The sequence below is a fragment of the Myxocyprinus asiaticus genome, chromosome 14 (genome assembly GCF_019703515.2).
Source record: "Myxocyprinus asiaticus isolate MX2 ecotype Aquarium Trade chromosome 14, UBuf_Myxa_2, whole genome shotgun sequence".
NCBI lineage: Eukaryota > Metazoa > Chordata > Actinopteri > Cypriniformes > Catostomidae > Myxocyprinus > Myxocyprinus asiaticus.
In genome coordinates, this window is record NC_059357.1 from 16,548,057 (window position 1) to 16,572,735 (window position 24,679).

The 24,679-nt window shown below is 38.9% G+C and overlaps 2 protein-coding genes across 6 annotated transcripts in view; both read right to left on the reverse strand.

The window, feature by feature from the left end:
- Positions 1 to 480: 480 nt before the first annotated feature.
- LOC127451139 (MHC class II transactivator-like) lies at positions 481 to 16,601 on the reverse strand. 5 transcript variants are annotated; one of them, XM_051715587.1, is made up of 20 exons: positions 16,121 to 16,601; positions 12,119 to 12,169; positions 11,873 to 11,932; positions 11,714 to 11,752; positions 11,393 to 11,470; positions 11,233 to 11,280; positions 10,824 to 10,979; positions 10,624 to 10,716; positions 10,464 to 10,514; positions 9,700 to 9,819; positions 5,903 to 5,980; positions 4,138 to 5,821; positions 3,535 to 3,714; positions 3,316 to 3,381; positions 3,108 to 3,188; positions 1,828 to 1,911; positions 1,592 to 1,675; positions 1,388 to 1,471; positions 1,107 to 1,190; positions 481 to 813 (listed from the first exon to the last, which is right to left on the reverse strand). In XM_051715587.1, the coding sequence occupies exons 1-20, from the start codon at positions 16,467 to 16,469 to the stop codon at positions 738 to 740; spliced, it is 3,546 nt and encodes a 1,181-aa protein (XP_051571547.1). In that variant the 5' UTR covers positions 16,470 to 16,601; the 3' UTR covers positions 481 to 737. The 5 variants fall into 5 exon arrangements, 4 of the variants coding, with proteins under 4 accessions (XP_051571547.1, XP_051571548.1, XP_051571546.1 ...); XM_051715588.1 differs by having other exon boundaries at positions 10,923 to 10,979; positions 11,393 to 11,473; XM_051715586.1 differs by having other exon boundaries at positions 11,393 to 11,473.
- A 2,718-nt stretch (positions 16,602 to 19,319) lies between these two features.
- Positions 19,320 to 24,679, reverse strand: part of LOC127451142 (uncharacterized) — a 36,350-nt gene continuing 30,990 nt past the window's right edge. The window contains exon 4 of the mRNA XM_051715599.1: positions 19,320 to 21,052. The gene's annotated coding sequence lies outside the window, so the exon portion shown is untranslated. The remainder of the gene's footprint in view (positions 21,053 to 24,679) is intronic.

Below are 24,679 nucleotides of genomic sequence, written 5' to 3' on the forward strand. Positions count from 1 at the left end.
AGTAGACTTAACTCAGATTTGCAATTTAAATATTGTTGTTTCTACTGTTGTTAATAATTTTAATTGAATTTATTTAATTTTATCAAACAATAGCACAGCTCAAATAAAGATCATAACTGATTCTAGGTCAGTCATTAAATAAATGTAATTCTCCAAAGAAATGCATATATACCTGCACATGTACAAAGAGAATTAGTCAACAGGGTCAAACTTGACCAAAAATGCAGGGGACACTGATCACCCTAATGGTGACATCACACAAAACAACTATTTGCAATAAATCAACATGAATAATATTATAAAAGAGCTAAAACCTCTATTTTGGGGTTGGGGGAATGGTCACAATGTTCTGGACAACACTCCTGGGTGCCCCCCTTGACAACAGTTCTAGTTTGAGTAATTGACAATTACACCAGTTGTTTCAATCTGTCACAGGAAGGCAGATTCTTAAGAACTCTGTTTATTATTGTAAACAGAACAAAAGTTGTAAAAAATAAGTTTATTTTGGTCAGTTCAGAAAGTGCAAAGCAGCCATAATATACACATTTCAGTCACATCAATAGTGATGATTTCTATGAGAAACTGAAACATCTTGAAGTGAACAAAACAGTTTAGTGTCTTCATTGATGAATAATGATGATATGTTGAATCTTATGGTGATCAACAGTATGCTTTTGTATGGAAAAAAAAAACATGCTTGTAACAGTGTCCAATATGTAGAAATTTGAAATAGTACGTCACAGAGATCTTATCCGTGAGTCTTGATGATGAAGGTGTTCAAAAACTCCATAAGGAATGAAGTCATTCCATAGCCTAATGAGGAATAAGGAAAACCAAGATTATTTGCATATAAATGAAAATAACTTAGTTGAATAATGTCAATGTGATGCATTGTCTCAGTGACTATGGTAAGTGAGATTATCTCTGTCTGTCCACTTGACGGCATGGCAAACTGTACATTTTTAAAATGTTTTGCTTTGTGTCGAGCTGTTAGTGAATGACATAACCAAATAAAATGTTGAGGCCTATCAGATTGCTATATTAAAAAAAAAAGTCCAAAGGTTGTTAAAAACTAGTTGCTGAATGTTTACAAAATAGTGACTCACTCTAAAGACTTCATTCCTGTGCATTTTTTCAGAGCAGCGCTGAGCTTTTTAGCTCCAATGTCTGTGAACTTGTTAAACTTAATGCTGAAAATAAACAAATAGCATTAGAAAAACAAAATGCATAATACAAAATAATTTATCTGAATTTTCCTTGTTGCAATTTAAAATGAAAAGAATGGTTGCAATAAAATAGGTAGGGATAAAATGTCCTTATAAATATGTGGTTATATAAATATCTATTAAGTAGGATTGAACATGATTTGATTAAAGCTCAGACTTACTCCAGGTCTTGTAAGAGTTTAATGTCTGGTAAAACTGTGGCCAGATGTTCAGCTCCAGTGTCAGCAATCAGATTTCCATATAAACTACAAGAATTGATAGTGGCATCATTGTGACAAAACAATTAGTTGTTTTAATTCCGGTTTTACATAGTAGTAGTTATTGTAAATGTATAGTATAGGTACTGTATATTTGAGAGATTGTACCTGAGACTCTGTAAAGAAGGGACTGATACCAGAGCTTGAGACAGTTTCTCCACTCCAGCATCTCCAATGCAGTTTTGAGACAAACTAGTAGGGGAAAGAGTTGGACATATTAATTACTACACAAAGCCATCACAATTTTTAAGGTTATAACTAGTATTACTGTGGGAGATGAAGTCTTCCAGAGAGTAATGTGTAAGGTGGTGTGATGTTTAAGGCAAAACAAATAAAAAATTTACTTTAACAATCTCAGAGATGCCAAAAAGTGCAAAGCGCCAGCTAACTTCTCAGCTCCAGAGTCTCCTATTTTGTTTTTCTCAAGGCTGAAAGTCAAAATCAAAACAACAGTCAAGGAAAATGATGTATTATAGTTTACATAAAGAGAACAAAAACCCACTATATACAAGTCAGACAAAAACTATTTCTAAAATGTTTCTTCATCTTTCGAATTTTAGAAATTTGCTGTTTTGGATTTTAAGTATTTAAAGTAATATTCAGGGTTCAGTTCAAGTTAAGCTCAAACGACGGCATGTGTGGCATAACGTTGATTACAACAAAAATTTATTTTGACTTGCCCCTCTTTTTCTTTAAAAAAAGCAAAAATCTGGGTTCCGGTGAGGCACTTACAATGGAAGCTAACGTTAAAATATTCACTATTTCAAAAGTATAGCCACGAGACATGAAAATATGCACTATAACATGATTTTAGTGTTATAAAATCACTTACTAACCTTTTCTATGTGAAGATATAGCCATTTTTACAACTTTGTTGCCATGACGATGAAATGTCAACAACCCCTAAAACACTCAAATGACTGAAAAAATGACAATTTAAACAACCTTACAGCTCAAAGTTTTAACAGAAGAACTAATGGAAGAAAATTATAAGCTTCACATTTATGCCTTTAAACCCTCCAAAAAATGGCCCCATTCACTTCCATTGTAAAAGCCTCACAGTAACCTCAGTTTTTGCTTTTTTCAAAGAAACGGGGGGACGATTCAAAATGAATTTTAAATGCTGTCGATTGAGCTTAACTTGTACTAAACCCAGAATATTCCTTTAAGCCCTTTAAAAAACATTATTTTCTAATGTAAACATAGTCATGAAAAAACAACTTAAGAATACAAAATTGACTAAACAATTCATGATTTGTATTGAAATGATAGTTCACCCAAAAATGAAAACTCTTTCATCATTTACTGACCTTCATGTTGTTCCACACCCATATGGCTTTCTTTCTTCTGTGGTACACAACAGGAGATGTTTGGCAGTTTGTTTAGTCTCTGTCACCATTCACTTTCATGGCATCTTTTTTCCATACATTAAATGTGAATAGTGACTAAGGCTGTCATTCTGACTAACATCTCCTTTTCTTTTTTTTTTTTTGTTTTTTTTTGCTCCACCGAAGAAAAAATAATTCATGTTTGGAACAAGATAATTAGAATTAAAATTATTCCTTTAACAGTCCCTGACCCTATTCTATTTGGTATTCACATCTCTGAATGTTTGAGTACTCACTCCAGATGCTCAAGAGACTGCAGAGAAGGCAAAACCTCTATGAGTTTTGGAAAAAGTTCAGGACCATTCTGGACTCCAAGCCTGCAATACAAAGCAAAACCCCAACGATATTTAGAGAAATATCGCTGATGTCAAAAATAACACCAATGAAAGAATGAATACAAACAGTAATGGGATGTAAATATGATGAAGAATGATATTTGCTTACTCAAATTCCACTCTCTGTAGCTGCATGAGGGCTGGTACACCTTCATCCAGCGCAGAAACAAATTCACTAAAACCACAATCATGTTTGTTATCAAAACAACATCATTAAAGGTCAAAATTTGAATTTGAAGTCGTAAACACATCACAAATTCTTGGGCTCAGAAATGAATACTATTATTTTCACAGGCAGCCTCTCTTTAACACACATTTGATGTTATACCTCATTGGTAACTTCTTCTCTCTGTGAATCTGGACCAGGAGAGGCAGGTTCTCTATGTGATACCCTTGTGTTGCCTTGAATGGGTTCAAGGTGAATTTCTCAATGGCACTTTTCAAGTTCAGTTCATCATTGCTTTGATGCAAGTCCTCCCATAAGCCAATGGTGTCTGCTGTGTGTGCCCTATTTTAAAAAAAAAAGATTCAGTAAATACAAATAAAACCTATTGCTTCAGAAAAAGTTCAGTCAAAAAAGAAAATTCAAAAGTAAATGGTGACTGAGGCTAACATTCTGCCTAACACCTTTTGTATTCCATGCAGGAAAGAAAATCTTTTACTCACCCCCATGTGGTTCCAAACCCAATGAATTGAGATTTATAGCAGAATGTTAGTTAGCCTCAGTCACCATTTACTTTCGTTGCATCTTTTTCCTACTATACAATTAAAGTAAATGGTGACTAAGGCTAACATTCTACTAAACATCTCAAGTTACTGAGTTTGGAACCACATGGGGGTGAGTAAATTATGACAAAAGTTTCATTTTTGGGTGAACTATCCCTTTAAAAATGCACATAGACAATCGTAGATAATAAAAACAATTTCTCACCAGAATGATTTTATACATTGGAGTCTCACAAGCTCTTTAAGTCCACTGATGGGAATGCATGTATCTTGCAAGTTAATGGAGAAGGACCTCTTTAATGCAATGGCATGTTGAAGAAGATGGCATATGACGTACACATCAGACGGGCAAAGCTGCACCCCACAGAATGACAGATTTTGAGGCAGGTTTTTCAACAGCAGTTTTGCAAATTTCCCACTATTGGTCTCATAAACACAATGAAACAGTTCAAGTAACCTGGCAGGAACCAGTTCATTAGGCTTCAGGTTCTCCAGATGAGCTTCTACAGCCTTCATTTTGGCCTGTAGGTCCATGCTGCTCTCCAGAATGCTAATTCCATCAGTTGGCGTCTTCTGGAGGAGTAGGCCTGTGACAAACCTCTGCATCACATCCTGCGACTCTCCCTGAATCTTCCGTTTCTTCTGGTGGACCCCACCGTGGGCTATAAGCATTTTCTCATTCACCTGTTTAGATTGTACCAAGTGCACGGCACCTAGGAGGTTTTGAGTGAAAAGGTCTGCAAAGTGGTTTTCCTGATGCGCCAATGTTTCGTAGGATGTAAGTATACCACTTTTAAGACCGTAGTCCACCAGCTCTGTAGAACTGATGAGGTTTGCATGCGTATTTTGGTTCTTGAAACATTCCCATGCCATTTTGCACAACTGTGGGATATTCTGTCTGTTTTTGTTATCTAATATGCTATTCTCCTGGTTAGCCAGCTGCAGATGTTTGGAGGTCACTCTTTGGTACAAGTCTGTGAGGGTTGAAGGCATAGTGTCACAGCAGCCATCTTGATGCTCTAGTAGGTAGCACGTAATCCAGCAAAGTAGTGGGTTGGAGCATAGACTGTATATGTATCTTTGAGTCTTAATTTTTGTCAGTGCATTCTCCCGAATTGACATGTCCCTGAAATATTTTGATGTGTAAAGCTCTATGTCCTCCGGAGAAAAGCAACAAAGCTCCAAAAGGCTGTCCATTTTTCGCAAAACCTGATTTAGAACATCTTTAGGCCTGGTGGCAATGAGAAGCGTGCAGCCCGAGAGAATTTCCTTCTGGAACAGTCCTGAGAACAGCTGTTTGATGGTGTATTTATTGCCTGTGGGTGATTTAGCAGGGGACTGAAGAAGCCCCTCAAAGTCTTTAATGTCATCAAAGCTATCGAAAATAATGAGAACTTCATCAGGAGAGGAGAGGATGTGTTTGAACACAGCATCAGAGTCCTTGCAGCGTGGAGACATCGATAAATCAAGCAGTAAACTTTTCAAGCTGTAGCTCGACTGTGTAAGGTCTAAAATCTTACAGTTCAGCAAAAAAATGAACTGAAATTGAGGCAGGCTGCCACTCGCCCAGTCCAAACATAAACGCTGGATGAATGTGGTTTTCCCCACTCCGGCTTTTCCGAGGAGAGCGACTGACTGTTTTGGTCTGGAAGCAGTGTTATGAAACAACTGACTTCTGTCCAATTTTCCTTGCTTTCGCTCTGAATCACTGAGCACGACCAGTTCTTTCTCCAGACACTTGTTTGCATTCTTGCCGGATTTAATTAGGAGTTTCCTCTGGACCAGATGCATTTCTATGTAGTGTGACTCCATTCTTAAACCCCCACGCATAACACAGCAAGAATTGTTCATGTGGGTTTTGGCATGACACACGTAGTCCATCACGCATTCTGCAAAACAAATATTCTCCATATTTTAAACAGTGTAATGACGCCATTTGGGGTTTACACAGTAAGTAATTGTCTACTTACTTGGTGCTTCTGGACGGACTTTCCTTTCTGTTTTGAGAGGAGAGGATTCAGTGTTCTTTTGTGGCTGTCTATTTGAAACTAGAAACAGAAAGAGCAAAATATTTGTGGAAAAATATTTGTGGGAAACTGATAAGCAGTCTTTCTCTGACCTTAGATGCTATGTCAACAATACAGAATTTTAAGTACAAGCAGAGTACTAACATACAGAGTATGAGCATATAGAGTAATTCTTTTTTTTATTTTATACCATTTTCTCCCAGTTTTGAATGCCCAATTCCCACTACTTAGGAGGTCCTCCTGGTGGCGTGGTTACTCACCTCAATCTGGGAGGCGTAGGACAAGTCTCAGTTGCTTCCGCTTCTGAGACCGTCAATCCGCGCATCTTATCACGTGGCTCGCTGTGCATGACACCACGGAGACTCACAGCACGTGGAGGCTCATGCTACTCTCCGCAATCATGCGGAACTTACCATGCACCCCATTGAGAGCGAGAACCACAAATCACGACCAATAGGAGTTTACCCCATGTGACTCTACCCTCCCTAGAAACCAGGCCAATTTGGTTGCTTAGGAGACCTGGCTAGAGTCATTCAGCACGCCCTGGATTCGAACTCACGACTCCAGGGGTGGTAGTCAGCATCAATACTCACTGAGCTACCCAGGCCCCCTGGGAAAAATGTAAAGGCCCAGGCCCCCATGTAAAATGTAACATTGTATCTGTTTACAAGGAACATAAACTTTCTCATTAAATTAAGCTAAAGTTAAGCATTCCAGATAGAATGTATACTTATATGCAAGGTTAAACATTCTCTCTACATAATTGATAAACTGATATATATATATATATATATATATATATATATATATATATATATATATATATATATATATATATATATATATATATATATATATATATATATATATATATATATATATATATATATAGATATAGATAGATATAGATATAGATATATAGATAGATAGATAGATATACACAAACACAATTGTGCTCAAAAGTTTGCATAACCTGGCAGAAATTGTGAAATTTTGGCATTGATTTTGAAAATATGACTGATCATTTATTTAAGGATAGTGATCATATGAAGCCATTTATTATCACATAGTTGTTTGGCTCCTTTTTAAATCATAATGATAACAGAAATCACCCAAATGGCCCTGATCAAAAGTTTACATACCCTTGAATGTTTGGCCTTGTTACAGACACACAAGGTGACACACACAGGTTTAAATGGCAAATAAAGGTTAATTTCCCACACCTGTGGCTTTTTAAATTGCAATTAGTGTCTGTGTATAAATAGTCAATGAGTTTGTTAGCTCTCACGTGGATGCACTGAGCAGGCTAGATACTGAGCCATGGGGAACAGAAAAGAACTGTCAAAAGACCTGTGTAACAAGGTAATGAAACTTTATAAAGATGGAAAAGGATATAAAAAGATATCCAAAGCGTTGAAAATGCCAGTCAGTACTGTTCAATCACTTATTAAGAAGTGGAAAATTCGGGGATCTCTTGATACCAAGCCAAGGTCAGGTAGACCAAGAAAGATTTCAGCCACAACTGCCAGAAGAATTGTTCAGGATACAAAGAAAAACCTACAGGTAACCTTAGGAGAAATACAGGCTGCTCTGGAAAAAGATGGTGTGGTTGTTTCAAGGAGCACAATACTTGTTGACCCCTCTCCAAACCTAGCGCTTATGGTTGTGACCATAAAGCTCTATTTTGGTCTCGTCACTCCAAATTACAGTGTGCCAGAAGCTGTGAGGCATGTCAAGGTGTTGTCGGGCATACTGTAACTGGGCTTATTGTTGCATTGGATTCTTTCTGGCAGCTCGACCATGCAGCTCATTTTTGTTCAAGTATCGTCGTATTGTACTCCTTGAAACAAATTTTTCAATTTGGATTTTCTTATGTTATAGCATCACAAATTGATAAAAATTTGCGCACAAAATCAGACTGTTCTGTTATCCATGTGTTTAAGTTTTATTAAGTTTGAGAACTTTGTTCACAAATAATAGGCCACAACCAAAAACTTATTTGCTTATATCTTCCGAACTATTTAACATATCAAAATTATTATGATAACTTTTTGTCTGGAGGGTCTGTAGATGATGTATTCAACATTTTGTGCGAATTGTGGAAATGGCCTAGGACAAGTTCGAAAAAGTAGGTTTTTCAAAAACATATTCGTGATAAAGTTTTCTTGCGGAAATGAAAATCCATGAGACCATATCATTGAGGGTCACTGAAGGATTCAGGAAAACGTTATTCTAGCCTATACGGCTCTGGAGTTATTAGTAAAAAAGTTAAGTAGCTTAATATAGCACCACCCTGTGGCTGATACTCACAAAATTTTATACACAACTTCGTGTACAGACCCTTTTTGTGTATAATAAGTATCATGACCATCAGCCTTTCACAATTCAAGTTATTAGGTGCTGAAATTTGATTGGCTGCTGGCAGCCATTTTTGTTAATTTGTCAAATCAATATGTTAAGGATATGCTAGCACTTGAACCAAAGAAGGTGCATATTTCATTTGAACTTGAATTTGAATGTTGATCAAACGACTGCAGAGTTATTACTGTATTTTAGTTGTAGCGCTCCCTAAGGTAGAATTGAATGTAAATTTACGAACATCCTCAACATGGCCTGTTGACTATGTATACAAGGTTTTGTTAAGTTTGGCCTTTGCGTTGAGTACATATTGCTCAATGAATCAAAGTGCATAATACCGAAGGAATTGTATCGCTACTGTTTGCCGTATAAAAAATATTTTGATACATTTTTGTCCATAGATGATGTATGCCATAAATGCACAATTTGTTTTCATGTGTCCACAGATTGACCTCCTACATAAGTGTTATAATATCACCAAATTTGGTACACTTATGTAGGGGGTCATTCTGAGGACACACAAAAACACTGCCTCTGCCTCTTGGTGGCGATCTATCTTTTTAATGACCTGTTTTAGTTTTTGTTAAAGGTATCTGCCAAGAACAATATAAATGTAAGTACATGGCTACATTACTGTACATCTAGCTGGGAAACAAGTGACTGAAGAGAAGGGCCATAATGTCGGTTGTATACTTAATAATTCCATCTGAATAAAGCTAGAGGTAAGAATTGAGAAAGTGTGAGATTTAGGTGAGATTATTTCTCATGCAGTAAACCAGTTTTGGGATTATTTAGAACACAAAGAACAAACAGAGTGCTGGATGAAGTGGATATTTATCCAATCAGTTTAAACAAAAGGCAAATTTTTGAGAAACTTCAACTAGTCCTGTGTCATGTGAACAAGCATTTTAGAAATACTTTGTAGCAAATAGCTACATAAATGTTAGTACACATACTGAAGAAAATATAAAGATGCTTTTTTCATAGTCACCAGAACTGAATGCTTTGGTGTTGTTTTTGAAAAAAAAAAAGGGGTGCATGCCCCAGACCCCCCTAGACAATGTATAAAAGGGTACACTTCTTTAATTGGTCAAGTTCCTGTGTGTACCCTGAGATGAAATCCTGCAGGTGCCATTGATAATGTATATGCAGAGTAAGAGATTTAAGTAACAGACAGTACATTCATAAAAAAAAAAAAAAACATGCTTTTATAGCAGGTAGCCCAGCCACTTATTTTAGCATTATACGCCTTGCCGTAAATTTGGCAATACTACTTTGACAAATGCGATGCAACCCCTGTCTTTAATACACACACAGTATAAAAAACACTTGGATGAAACCTAACAAAGACATATTTTGTTGACCTCAAATACTGTGCTCACCTTCTGTTGGAGAGAGAGTGCCTACAGATACCGATGGTAAACTCTTGCTCACACTGTCTGATAATGAGCCAATTGGGAGGACTGACGTAGTGAGTTCTGGTGGGGCAACTGTGCCATCAGCTGTAAGAGGAAGGATTCAGGTTCAGTTAAATGATTCATCATTTACAGGTACTTGAGAAAAATTGCTTATCTAAAGGAGCATTATCATTGTTAAATGAGTGGTTCACCCAAAAATGAAAATTATTTTATCGTTTACTCACCCTCATGCCATACCAGATGTGTATGAATTTCTTTCTTCTGCAGAACACAAAGATATTTACAAGAATATCTCAGCTCTGTAGGTCTATACAATGCAAGTGAATGGTGACCAAAACTTTGAAGCTCCAAAAAGCACATAAAGGTAGCATACTGTAAATGTAATCAATTACACTTCGGTGGTTTAATCCATGTATCCTGAAGTGATCCAATCGATTGGTTTGATTCAGAAGACATGGATTAAACCAGTGGAGTCTAATGGATTACTTTTATGCTGCCTTTATGTGCTTTTTAGAGCTTCAAAGTTTTTATCACCATTCACTTGCATTATATGGACCTACAGAGCTAAAATATTCTTCTAAAAATCTTTGTCTGTGTACTGCAGAAGAAAGAAATTAATATATATCTGAGATGGCATGAGGGTGAGTAAATGATAAGACAGTTGTCATTTTTGGGTGAACAATTCCTTTAATGAGAAACCATCCTGTGTTATGAGCCGTTTAACTTACTAGGTGAAAGAGGAAGTATTTGAGTGCCTGGACTCACAGATTGGGGTGACACTGCAGAGATAGATGTGAATGTGGAATTAGAGATACAGTGGACAACACATTAAAGGAGCGTGCATCATCAGCATAGAGTTGTTTGAAGATGCTATCACAGTTGACTCACCAAGCACATATGTGGGCCCTGTTTGAACCACAGTGCTTATTAAAGGTGGTGTAAGAGGACAGAGGGTCTGGATGATCTGGAATGCTGGACCACCTGAGAGATCCAAAGACACAAAGTGTTTGGGCAAAGTTGAGGCTTAGGTACTTGAAATAAATACTATATAAATCAATTACATTTACCAAAATAGCTATAAAACGCACCACTAGTGGGCAGAAGAGGGGGACTGTCGAAGGCACTGATGCTAGTCAAAGGTACTTGTAATACATGCTGGAATGTATTTGAGCTTAAGCGGAAATTACCCTCAGACATAATGGTGGCCATCCTTTCATTCGAGGGACTTTCTGCACACACTGTTTCTACAACAGAGACATTGAATATTTAGGCTCTGTGCTTGCAACATTCAGTTTTACTTGTGGTTTCATAGGCCTGAGAGCAAATTATACCATATTTACCTGTTTGTGTTGTTCCCTTTTCTTAATGAACAGACAGTTTAAATCTTTAAAATGACAGTTTGGAATTAAAACAATCTACCAAAAGCACTTCTTGTTTAGTCAACTAGTTATAATAATGGTGTAAATGTTTCATGCTAAATTGTGATGTTTCAAATACCTTTCTTGTTGCGTTTATGGTGGGAAGGTTTGTTCAGAGTTGTTTCACCTACCAAAAGAAAACATACTGTAAAGCTTCCCATAACTCCTGACATAAAATGTACTGAATTCAGTACAGGTCTTTAGTAGGAGAACATTTAATAAATAGATAATAACATTACCTTTGCGTTTTGAAATTTGCCTTTTTTCTGTAAAAGGATCTTCCTCTGGTGTCAGCGTGCAGGTTGTGTCTGTGTCGCCTGCTGTTTGTACAGAGCGTGTGAGAGATCTCATCCCAACATAGACATTACAGAATATCATTTATTTTGTGATGCCAATTCATTATCAAACTCTCATGTTATCCTCTTCCTCCACAACAATATCAATGACAAGGAGTTTAGATCAAGATGTGATTCTATTAAAGCTACAAATTACATTCAGGAATTCATATATCAAAATATTTCTATTTGTGTCCTTTGAATAAACTATTTAGACAGTCTTACCTGGAAAATTTAGATAATCTTTATCAAGGAAATCGGGATCTGCCAAGACACAGAAGGAAGGAAATAAGCTAAAACTAATATGCCTCCAAGACATATACAATCTATTGTTATGCAGACCAATGAACTAGCCTACACAATAGGACAATGAGTAAGACCGACCCAATAAGTCTTCGATTGCTCCACTCAGAATGGAATCAAGGTATTCCAAGATAACACTGTCTGTGGAAATAGTAATAATAAATATGTAAGTCTCACAGGCATAGATTTACCACAAAAAAAAAAAAAAAAAAAAAAAATGCCAAATATATGCTATTAAAAATGTGTTCAGTTGTTGTATGTTATTATACATGTTTGCTACATTTGCCACATGTGTCACAAAACAGGTCGCGAGCATCCACCACTCACCAGGCAAGAGTTCAAACGCTGGATCTGAGACAATATCTTGCGCTTCAGCATCTGTTGTAACATATTGACACATCATACTGCATTACTTTTTATTCAAGACGTGGCAAATGTACAGTTACACCAGAGGGGAAACTCATAGTAGCAGCTCATAGCGTGAATGCGCGAAATGTTGCTGTAGTGAGCGCGGACAGATTGCGCGCGATTCCTCTGTGGGAAAATAAATTCGAGTACAAAAGCCAATTACTGGTAGAAAAATTTGTCTATTTAAATTATAATTTTCTTTTGCAATATCACTTCCTTTCTTTACCGTCAGACAGACAAAATAAATTCGGTGGCATGACGCAAAACATATTATAAGTATTTAACATAAAATAAAATATGTTATTAGTTTAGCCTACCTATTTCACAGAGATGATCCATCTTTATTCGAGAGTTATTATTCCTCATGTTAAAGTTATTAAGAAAAAGCTAATAATAAACGCGTAAAGTGTCCTCACATAACATTGAGCCAGTGCTGCATTGTTTGGCAAACACCAAAACTGGCTACACATCCACTGCATGCTTTTACTTTCGGTATGATATGGAAGTTGGTTTGGTCGGTACAAACCAAACACGACCTGCGTTATTTCTCAAATGTATCCTCTCAAATAAATAAATAAAATATTTAGATATTTCATAGTGTTGAAAACTTGCATTTTATAGAGCTAGAGATGCAGATTATGAGGATGATGATGGTGGTGGTACTCATAATGTTTATACATCATTGTCGATAAAAACAGACACAGAGTCTGCATTTGCTGTTTTGCTACAGCCATAAGACAAGGCAATAACAAATACAACAGTAGGCTACATCATTTTTGGCTTTGCCCACTCTACTAGTATTTTTTTTTATTTTTTTGGTCTTAATGCAGCTGGTTGACATGTATGCTGAATCCGAAATGAAGCTAATGATAATCTATGCCCAGCACCGTTTTCTCTGAGCTTGGCACTCATACAGGGAAATGCACCACCCTGGAACCGGAGGTATTTTCCATTGTCAGACTTAACCAACTTTTTTCACACTCTGGTCTTATATAATACACCTGTTTACGCCTTCATATATTGAATGGTTTAAAATGTTTTTAAGAACCCCAAAAGAGTAGTTATTGAAGGTTTTGAAGTGTTGATATGAAAACAAAGAATCCTCACATCCTTAGTTCCTCCTCATCAACTTAATGCTATAGTGAAGTTCCCAGTACCAAGACAAAAAATATAAATGCCATCATTTCAAAAGTGAAAAATAAGTATGTTCGTTCCCTGCACAAAGACTGGCGTGCCAGTTGCTTTGTTTGCTTTTGTTTTGTGTAGGTACTGTCCCTAAAATTAACAGTCTTACATAGAGGACTGGTTTGTTGGTTACATTACATTAACATTAATCCTGATTTACAGTGTCTCACTCTCTTCAAACTCAGTTTATCTCTCCACCTGACACACATACTGTATCATCCATGTTCTCTTTCTTTTTAATCAGTGATCTGATTCAGGACAAAATAAACAAATAAATAACAAACATATCTTATGAGTCTATGCCACACTGACAGCTTGCTTAGGAAGCTCTAAGGCCCCCAGGAACTGAGATCTTATTTAAGGTGCTTTAAAGGCAGCCTGTCAGGAAGTATCAGACTGTCTTATCTCATCTGTCCTGTCTTGAAGGGAAGTTGCATTATATATTTGAATAATACTAAGCATGCAATATTAAACTTGTCAGCGTTTATGTGGATATTTAAATGTATTAGTTAGTGTATAGACTAACAAGGATATTTCATCCAAAAATTAAAATGTATTTAATCACACTCATGCCATCCCAGATGTGTATGACTTTCTTTCTTCAGCAGAACACAAAAGAAGATTTTTAGAAGCATCTAAAAGAAGAATATATTCATGCAAGTGGATGGTTATCAGACCTTTGTAGCTCCAAAAATCACATAAAATATCTCATATGACTCCAGTGGTTAAATTAATATCTTCAGAACCGATATGATACAGTATGTGTGGGTGAGAAACAGCTCAAAATTTAAGTCCCATTTTTACTCCACGTTCACTTTCACTTTCAGATGTGAAAGTGCAACTAAAGAGGCACCAGATGGGACTTTCAGATGTGAAAGTGAAAGTGGAGATTTAGAGTAAAAAAAAAAAAAAGGACTTAAATTTTGATCTGTTTCTCACTCACATCTATCATATCGCTTCTTGAGATATGGATTGAACCACTGGAGGCGTATGGATTACTTTTATGTTTCCTTTATGTGATTTTTGGAGCTACAAAGGTCTGATCACCATTCACTTGCATTGTAAGGACCTACAGAGCTGAAACATTTTTCTAAAAATCTTAATTTGTGTTCTTCTACAGAAAAAAATCATGCACATCTGGGATGCCATGAGGGTGAGTAAATAATGAGAGAATTTTCATTTTTGGGTGAACTATCCCTTTAATGCTAAAGTGTGTATGTTTTTCGTTGTGAAAATACTTTCTTCTATCCCAGAGACAACTAAGCCATTAATACGTTAATTTTCTTGAAAACTGTAAACACTGTGTCTCAGTGGCACTATAGATATTCCTCTATATATTTGGAGCAGGCTATCCAGCCACGCACAACAATAATGACTCAACCAATGGCATGAGTTTGGGGCGGGACTATCTGTTTGTTTGCTCAACAGCCAACTAGGGGCATATTCGGAAAGCTATTTGAAAACAATGTTTGTTGTTGCAATTCTGCTCGGTGGCACGGAAGTTACACACTTCAGCTTTAAACTACTATGACAGCAGGAAGCTGTAAATGCAAACATAACTAACAAATTAAATCCTTGTTGTCTTAGATGCATATTTATTCATTATCTTTTTGTATTCCTACATGAAATAACATTCTCTCTTAAAGGAACGTTCCGGGCTCAATACAAGTGAAGTTCAATCGACAGCATTTGAGGCATAATGTTGATTACCATACAAATGTATTTGGACTTATCTGGGTTACAGTGAGGCACTTATAATGGAAGTGAGGTAAACATTAATAGACTCATTTTTAAAAAGTATAGCCACAAGACATAAACAATACTGTATCCATGTTAACATTTTAGTGTGAGAAAATCGCTTTCTAACCTTTTCAGTGTAAAGTTATATCCAGTTTTACATCATTGTTTGCTATGACAACGTTAGGCAGCAAATCCTGTCAATCCGCAAAAAACATTAATTTAAACAACTTTGAAGCTCAAATAATACCGGAGTTTTAACAGAATTATTAATGTAAGTGCTTTTATAAAATTATAAGCTTCACACTTCTGTCTTTAAACCCTCTAAAAATTGGCCCCATTCACTTCCACTGTAAGTGCTTCACTGTAATCTCAATTTTTGCTTTTTGTAAAGAAAAGGACAGACGAGTCGAAATTATTTGTAGCATATCAACATTATGCAACAAATGCAGTCAATTCAGCTTAACGTGTCTTGAACCCGGAATATTCCTTTAAGGAGAACGGTCATTCTCTGTGCATAAGCTTCACTGAATTATCCAACATATTGGGAGATTACAGAGTGCTGTAATATTTTTTGTTTCAACAAATGTAACTATTTTTCATGTCTCAAACTTTGATATATATCCATATTTATTGGCTACAAATGAAAGTAGACTAGAAATCTAAATGTGTTATCCTGATGGTTGAGTTCCTCCTCAAGTTCTTATAAACAATGTCAATGTAATGTATTTTATACAAACAACAGTTTGCCATCCCAGTCTGCTATCATTTATAGACTGGCTCATCCTACTGCAAGAAATTATGGTGAGTTGAAATTATGGTTAGATTTATTGCAAGTCTAAAATAATCTGATATAACTTTAAGGCATAAAAACAACATAACATTAGGGGAAATCCATACTGAGGAATACTTATCAAAACATTCTTGTCACAGAATGTGATAGAATCACCATTAGCAGGCACAGAAAGTGAAATAAAATGTTTAAAGAAGTTAACTCACCAATAACATCTGTAAATTGATCCAAATCCTCCTCTTTGCTGAAAGCTGAATCCAGGATGCCTTGACTGATGTCCCACTTTTGCCAAATAGGTAAAGAGAGTTTCCTGGCCAGATCCTCTTCATCATTAAAAATCATTTCACACAGACTCTGCTTTCCAGCTTCACCATGCTTAAAGAGGGACAGGTAGTATTGTGTGGAGAAGACATTTGCTTCATGCAGCTCTTTGAGGAGTTTGTGCACTAGGCTCGGGCCGACCTGTAACGCTTTTCTCACCTGAAACAGCACATCTTCAAAAGGCACCATGACTGGACAACAACTGTGAGATGTGCTCATGTCAACATTCAGCATAACCAGAAGCCTTTATTTCCTCTTTGCCATGCTAATGCCAGCTAAAACCAAATATCTGTGCTGTTGTTCCTGGTTAAGAAAGCACAAGTAAAACCTCACCAGATTCCATTTATCAGGTTTGCAATCAGATTAAATAAAATATCTTTAAGGACCTCAGTTTTAGCCAGGTCAGGTGAGGACAGAGTTTCGCATGTACTTTTTCCACAATATACTAAAGTGGACAAATTATGGCCACATCTCCATCTCACTTCTCCTTTGTTACTAGGAATTTATATGGAAGGGAAGCAAGTCTATACATTAATAAACAAATTCTAATCACTATCCATCTGTGTTACAATGCCCTAAATTAAATCCTTAATAAGCCTACAATGCGTTATCTTCCTATAATATTAGATACATTTTTTTAATATCAAAACTGGACATTGCATTTTGTATAAAACACACCTCAAATGATTAACTGCTCATTCAAGTGTTATTTGTAAATGTGATACGTTTGTACGTTCAGACACAGGAGCAGTGGGGAAAGAATGAATCAGATTTTACTTTTAGAAAAGCCTGTTGGCACGACTCCATCCACTGGACCGGATCGGGAGCCCCCTTTCTAGTGAGATCAATCAGCAGGCTTGTGACGTCAGAGTAACTAGGCACAAACCTTCGGTAGTAGCCAGCCCCAGAAACTGTCTCACCTCCTTTTTGGTCTTGGGTGTTGGGTAGGCCACGATCGCTGAGGTTTTGTTAATTTGGGGACGCACCTGCCCATGGCCCAAGTGGAACCCCAGATACCGAACTTCCACCCACCCAATTGCGCACTTCTAAGGGTTGGTCGTGAGCCCGCCTGTAGCAGTGACCTCAGGGTGGCTCTCAGATGTTGCATGTGCCGACGCCAATCACTACTATAAATGATATAATCTAGATAAGCGACAGCATATGCCATATGTGGCCTGAGAATTTTGTCCATGAGACGCTGGAACGTGGCGAGGCCCCGAACAAACCGAACGGAAGGGTCACGAATTGGTGTATACCAAACGGTGTGGAAAAATCTTTTTTTTCTCAGGAGATTGGAGTTAGGATCTGTCAATAACCCTTTGTTAAATCCAGTGTCGAATAAAATTGAGCCGCGCCCAACTGATCAAGCAATTTGTCAATCCGAGGCATTAGGTACGTGTCAAACTTCGACACTGTGTTCACCAGTGGTACCAGAACTACTGAGCTGGCTCAATTGCTATGTGACTCTTCTAATACGCCCATCTTGAACATTGCCTCTAATTCTTCCTGAACTATCTTTTTTTGTGTGTTCAGGAAGGCGATAGGGGCAGCTACAAACCCCCCCCCCGGAGTGGTCTCGATGTGGTGCTCTATGAGGTTTGTGTGACCAGGGAGAGGAGAGAACACGTCTGTGAATTCCGCTTGCAACTTGGCTACCTCTGTGAGCTGTGATGGTGAGAGGTGGTCTCCACACAGGACCAAGAGTCACCTCCTGCCCGAGCTCTGCCCTCTCTGGGACTACCATTGCCAAGGCCACAGGGACCGCCTCCCTCCAAGCTTTTAGGAGATTGAGGTGGTAAACTTTACATGCCCCACCCCTATCCGTTCGCTTAACCTCATAATCGAGATCTGCGACTCGCCGTGTGACCTCAAAGGGCCCTTGCCACTAGTGATGGGAAGATCTGATCATTTTACTGACTTGAGTCTCGTTCAGCAAAATGAACAAATCTTTATTCAAATCATATCATTCATTTGAGCAGAATTTAATTAAATTTTACATTTTCAATAGCAAAATCCCCCCCCAACACGTCTACTTACGCAAACTTTGATTATAGTCCCAATAAGGAAAAATTGATAATGCAGCTAAGGACAAATGATGAGAAACAGAAATGATTAGTTCACCTCTGGAAAACTCGAGAGTGTATACGGCTGTCACGTGACAAAAGAACGTACGACTCGGACCAAAAGAGTTGAAAGGTGAACTAATCATTTCTGTTTCCTGTACAGCGCCTATGCGGTTTTCATGTAACAAATGAACGGAGGTTGCGCAATGCACATGCGCGGCCAACATAAAATGAACGAATCACTCTCTGAGACTACTCGTTCTTCTGAGTCACATAAAAGATTCGTTCAATATGAACGAATCGTTCATCCACAACCCATCACTACTTGCCACTTGGCGAGTAATTTAGAGCTTGAGGTGGGCAGTAATACAAGCACTTTATATACCTGTGCAAATTCCCGTAGTCGAGTGCACCTATCATACAGCCAGCTTTGATGTTCCTGAGCCTGGAGCAAATTCCCCTTTGTTAATTGACCCAAAGTGTGGAGTTTTGCTCTAAGATCAAGAACGTAATGAATTTCATTTTTGCTGTTTGAAGGTCCCTCCTTGCAAGCTTCCCATATGACGTTGAGCACACCGCTCGGCTGACGCCCATACAGCAGCTCGAATGGGGAAAACCCTGTGGAGGCTTGTGGGACCTCTCGCACTGCAAATAACAGGGTTTCGAGCCATTTATCCCAATTTCTAGCATCCTTGTGTATGAACTTACAAATCATATTTTTCAGGGTTTTATTAAATTGTTCCACCAAGCCATCCGTTTGTGGGTGGTAAACACCTGTGCGAATCGATTTCATTCTTAATAATTCGTACAGTTCGCATAGTGTTTTTCTTTCGGAATCCCCACTCGGGAGATTATTCTGAAGAGTGCATTCGCAACACTACGTGCTGAGATGTTGCGCAGGGGCACTGCTTCCGGATATCACGTTGCATAGTCCACTACTACAGAACTAATGCAAAGCGATGACCGCGTGTGGTCCGTTCTAATGGTCCGACAAGGCCCGTGCCAATTCTTTCAAAGGGTACCTCGATTAGCGGTAGAGGGCCCAATGGCGCTTTTGGGGGTGGCTGGTGGATTCACCAATTGGCACACCGCACACCACCTGCGAACGTCCCCTTGAATGCCCGGCCAAAAAAAAAAAACGGGCCATTATTTGGTTGAGTTTTTTTCCTGTCCTAAATGGCCAGCCATTGGATTATGATGAGCTGTCTGGAAGAAAGCTTCCCGACGGCACTTCGGGACTAATAACTGAGTTGTATTCTCTTTTGTTTGAGTGTCCTGTGTCACTCGATACAACCGATCTTTAATAATTGAAAAATGTGGGTATGCGAGCGTGACGTTAGGGCTGGAGCTGGTCAAATGCATGTTTGAGAGACTCGTCATGTGACTGCTCTGGGGGAAATCCCCTTCAGGAAATTCCCTGAGGGCGGGGACTTCCTCCCTTGTTTCACCTTGATACAGATAAGACATAGACAGCCATAGCATCGTACGTCACACACCGAGACATTATTTCACAGGACCCATCCGCACAAATTTCCCTTAATAAATTCTTAAAATCAGGCCAACTCATCCCCAAAATCAGCGGATGGTGAGGCGGGAATTAACCGCGGCCTCCACTCTATGTTTTCTCCCCCTGAATAGTATCTCAGTGGTAACCACCAGATACGTGTGAATATCCCCGTGCACACACCGCACCTTCACCCGGTTATTTGTGCCCAATGCCACATCTTGGACCAAGCGTTGGTGGATGGAGGTTTGGGAACAGCCAGAAAAATGGAACTGAAAATGCACTTGATTTGGCATTTTAAGGATTTGCACATGATTTGCATTAAATTTTATAGAAAATTCACTATGTGACCTATTACAGATGTTCTTCCAAATGTTGTACATAAAAAAATAATAATAATAATAATTAAAAAAAATAAAAAATAGAATGAATCACAGTACAAAGAGATTCAGTTAAGGAAATTATGTAATTAAATTTACTTTAACAACATTCAAAATGCAAAATTAAACAAAATTAACTGATAAATCTTAGTCATACTAGAGCCACACTGTTTTTAATGTATGGGAATGAAACTAGGCTGTGGGGGATTGAATTGCAGTCTGTTAAATGGGTTGTACTGTTGTTTAAATTGGTGTTCATCATTCTGCTGTTGAAACATTGTAAAAACATCTTTCCAAAAATATTTTCAGACAAATAACTCCAGAAAGCACGAGTTTAGTTAGAAATTAATTAGATGTGATCTTTCTACAGTGAATGCCACTGTAGAGACTTTAGGTCAATCCATCACAGCCTTGATTTCATTCCCATCAAAAATAATTTATAACAAACAAAACATAATTCCTTTTGCTCTGTTGAAACATGGCAATTTAATTAGTCATAATTATACTTCTATTACCATCACTTGAATCACTGCAATTTTGAAAACTTGGATTCAAGTAGAACTTTCCATTTTGGATCATACTTTTGCATCACTTAGAGCATATTTTCCAGTATCTTTGATTTGAGAGAAAGTGGTTGTTTCGAAAGGCCACAGTTTCATGCTTGGATCACTTTGTTTTACACTTTGAATAGTTTGTAAATGTGACCAACAGATACTTATGACTTCTCAAGGCTTTTGTTTTGTGATTGACCATTCAAAAGACACTGCACTCTGAATTCATTGGATATCCCAGCAACAACGTCTACTGGACATTCTGTATCTCAACAAGGATCATCTGACGCAGAATGAGAAAAACAGTAATCTCTAATTTCTGTGAAAAGAAAAAAAAAATATTTTTATGATTGTCAGCACAAATGAAGGACACAGTCCATTTCACATAACAACAGCAGAGTAAAAATACGGATTCTAAAGAATATACACTTCTGTATTCTGCTTCTCCTTATTCTCCTTCTGAGCAAAAGGTTAATTACACTCTTCAGAACACAAACTATTTCCTTCAAAACATTTTCCACAACAGAGCATGTTGTGTTTTTAAATATAAAGGAAACCTGCATTCAGTGGCTACTTTATGAGGTAAACTGTTTTAAAACTAGAAAGGACCCATCTTTGCCCACAAAACAGTCTGAATTCTTCATGGGATCTATTCAGTAAGATACTGGAAACTCTCCATGGAGATTCTGGTCCATGTTGTCATAATAGTAGCACATACACTCACCGTCCACTTAGGTACACCTGTACATCTACATATTCATGCAATTATCTAATCAGCCAATCATGTGGCAGCAGTGTAATGTATAAAATCATGCAGATATGGGTCAGAAGCTTCAGTTAATGTTCATATCAAATCAAATCAAATCTCTTTATTGTCACTCAACCATATACACAAGTGCAACACTGGGTGAAAGTCTTGGGTGCAGTTCCAAGCAACATAGCAGTATGTCAATTACAATAAACATCTGATTACACTTAACACAGTTTACACATCTTGTTACATAACACAATATACAATATACACCTAATAATATATAATATACAGTATACACAAAATAAGAAGACTGTATACAAAAAAATAATAATATACAACATACAGTATACACAAAAAAGAAGACTGTATACAATAACAATTGTATTCAGTCATGTAATCAGTGGAATTAAATATGAAGTGTTGTGCTGACATTCAGCTGTCAGTTGATAGTCAGTTGCCAGTGTGTTATTAAGTGAAGTATAAAATGTGGGTCCAGTCTGAGGCTAATAAAGTGCGGTGCTGATATATGTATCATGGGTGATCAAGAGTTCAGAAGTCTGATTGCTTGGGGGAAGAAGCTGTCATGAAGTCGGCTGGTGCGGGTCCTGATGCTGTGACACCGCCTGCCTGATGGTAGCAGTGAGAGCAGCCCATGGCTCGGGTGGCTGGAGTCTCTGATTTTTCAAACACCGGCTGGTATAGATGTCCTGGAGGGAGGGAAGCTCACCTCCAATGATGTGTCTGGCAGTTCGCACCACACTTTGCAGGGCTTTGCGGTTGAGGGCGGTGCTGTTGCCATACCAGGCAGTGATGCAGCCAGTCAGGATGCTCTCTATAGTGCTGGTGTAGAACCGTGTGAGGATGTGGTGGTTCATTCCAAATGTCCTCAGCCATCTCATGAAGGAGAGGCACTGGTGAACCTTCTTCACAATGGCCTCAGTGTGGATGGACCATATGAGTTCCTCAGTGTTGTCGACACCAAGGAACTAGAAGCTGCTGACTCTCTCCACCTTTGATGGTGATGGGGCTGTGTTCTCTATCTTTTCTCCTGAAGTCCACCACAAGCTCCTTGGTCTTATGGATGTTGAGGGAGAGGTTGTGCTCCTGACACCAGTGTGTCAGAGTGTGCACCTCCTCACTGTAGGCTGTTTCATCATTGTCAGTGATCAGACCTACCACCGTCGTATCATCAGCAAACTTAAAGATGGCATTGGAGCTATGTGTTGCCACACAGTCATGTGCGTACAGGGAATACAGGAGTGGGCTGAGAACACAGCCCTGCGGGGCTCCAGTGTTGAGGGTCAGTGATGAGGAGATGTTGCTGCCCATTCTAACCACCTGGCGTCTGCTTGACAGGAACAACTGCACAGTGAGCTGTTTAAGCCCAGAGCCCAGAGTTTCACATCAAGCTTGGAGTGCACTATGGGGTTGAATGCTAAGCTGTAGTCTACAAACAGCATTCTCACATATGTGTTGCTTTTTTTATCCAGGTGGGAGAGAGCAGTGTGTAGTGTAGATGCAATGGCATCATCAGTGGAGCGGTTGTTGCGGTATGCAAACTGCAGTGAGTCCAGTGAGGCAGGCAGCACAGAGCAGATGTAATCTCTGATTAGTCTCTCAAAGCATTTGCTGATGATGGGGGTCAGAGCAACAGGACAGCAGTCATTTAAGCAAATGATTTTGGATTGCTTTGGTACAGGCACAATGATGGACATATTAAAGCATGTGGGGACCACAGACAAGGAGAGGGAAAGGTTGAAAATATCCGTAAAAACACCAGCCAGTTGGTTCGCGCACGCTCTGTTGATGTGAACCAGAATACCGTCTGGACCCACGGCTTTACGGATATTCACCCATCGGAAAGATCAGGTTACATCCGCTACAGAAACGGAGAGTGAACTAACCTCTGTAGTTTCGGCCCCGGGAGCTCTCTCCGCAAGGGCGGTGTTATGGACTCAAGATGGCGCCGAGTATGGCTGCTGCGTTGCGAGCTCCGACACAACATAGCAATGGTTTGTTTGTTTTGTTTACAATTCTTATGTTTTTTGTCTTGGATGTTGTCTGCCTTATTGTTTACGACAGACAAACACTTTTGGACATTGGTTCAGCGATCTCACACCGAAAACCGGACTTCACATTCCTCAATGCCGACCCGCTGTTTACAAACACGCAAGTGGAGCCCTTTGTCTGGGCAGCACGGCCGCGGAAATGCAGGAGGAAAAGGGGAAACAGAGCCGGCGTTCTCATCAGAGTAAGACGCCGTGCAAATCGACCCCAGCTACCCACTATTCTACTGGCAAATGTTCAGTCTCTGGATAACAAGCTCTGCGAGCTGAAAGCGCGGATCTCTTTCCAACGAGAGACGAGGGACTGCTGCATTATCTGCCTTACGGAAACTTGGATGTCTGCGGAGATTCCAGACTCAGCCATTGAACCCGCGGGGTTCTCCATGCACCGAGCGGACAGAGCGAAAGACCTCTCAGGTAAAACTAGAGGAGGTGGTGTATGTTTTATGATCAACAAATCCTGGTGTGATCAGAGGAACATACATTCCATCAAGTCTTTCTGTTCTCCTGATCTGGAATTTCTTATGCTTCTGTGTCGACCATTCTGGCTACCGAGGGAATTCACAGCGGTCATTATCACTGCTGTGTACATTCCCCCACAAGCCGACACAGACCGGGCACTCAAGGAACTGTATGGGAGTATAAGTGAGCAGGAAACCGCGCACCCTGAGGCCGCGTTCATTGTGACCGGGGACTTTAATAAAGCCAGTTTAAAATCAGTCGCACCAAAATATCACCAGCACATTAGTTTCAACACACGAGGGGACCGGGTTTTGGACCATTGCTACTCTCCGTTCCGGGATGGCTACAAATCCCTCCCCCGCCCACCATTTGGCAAATCGGACCACTCTTCCATTCTGCTTCTGCCTGCTTACAGGCAGAAATTGAAACAGGAAGCACCCACCCTCAGAACGATCCAGTGCTGGTTGGACCAATCAGACTCTACGCTACAAGACTGTTTTGATCGCACGGACTGGGAGATGTTCCGGTCCGCCTCTGATGACGACATCAAGCTTTACGCTGATAGCGTAATGTGTTTCATCAGAACGTGCGTAGAGGAAGTGATTCCGACCAGAACTGTACGAATCTATCCGAATCAGAAGCCGTGGATCAATAGCGATGTTCG

Coding starts and splice junctions, on each gene's coding strand:
- LOC127451139 (XM_051715586.1), bottom strand. CDS start 16,469: ATGCTGAATGTTGACATGAGCACATCTCACAGTTGTTGTCCAGTCATG. Junction 11,281..11,392: donor GCAAATTTCAAAACGCAAAG/GTAATGTTATTA, acceptor TTCTTTTGGTAG/GTGAAACAACTCTGAACAAA. Junction 1,912..3,107: donor CAGTCTCTTGAGCATCTGGA/GTGAGTACTCAA, acceptor TTTGACTTTCAG/CCTTGAGAAAAACAAAATAG.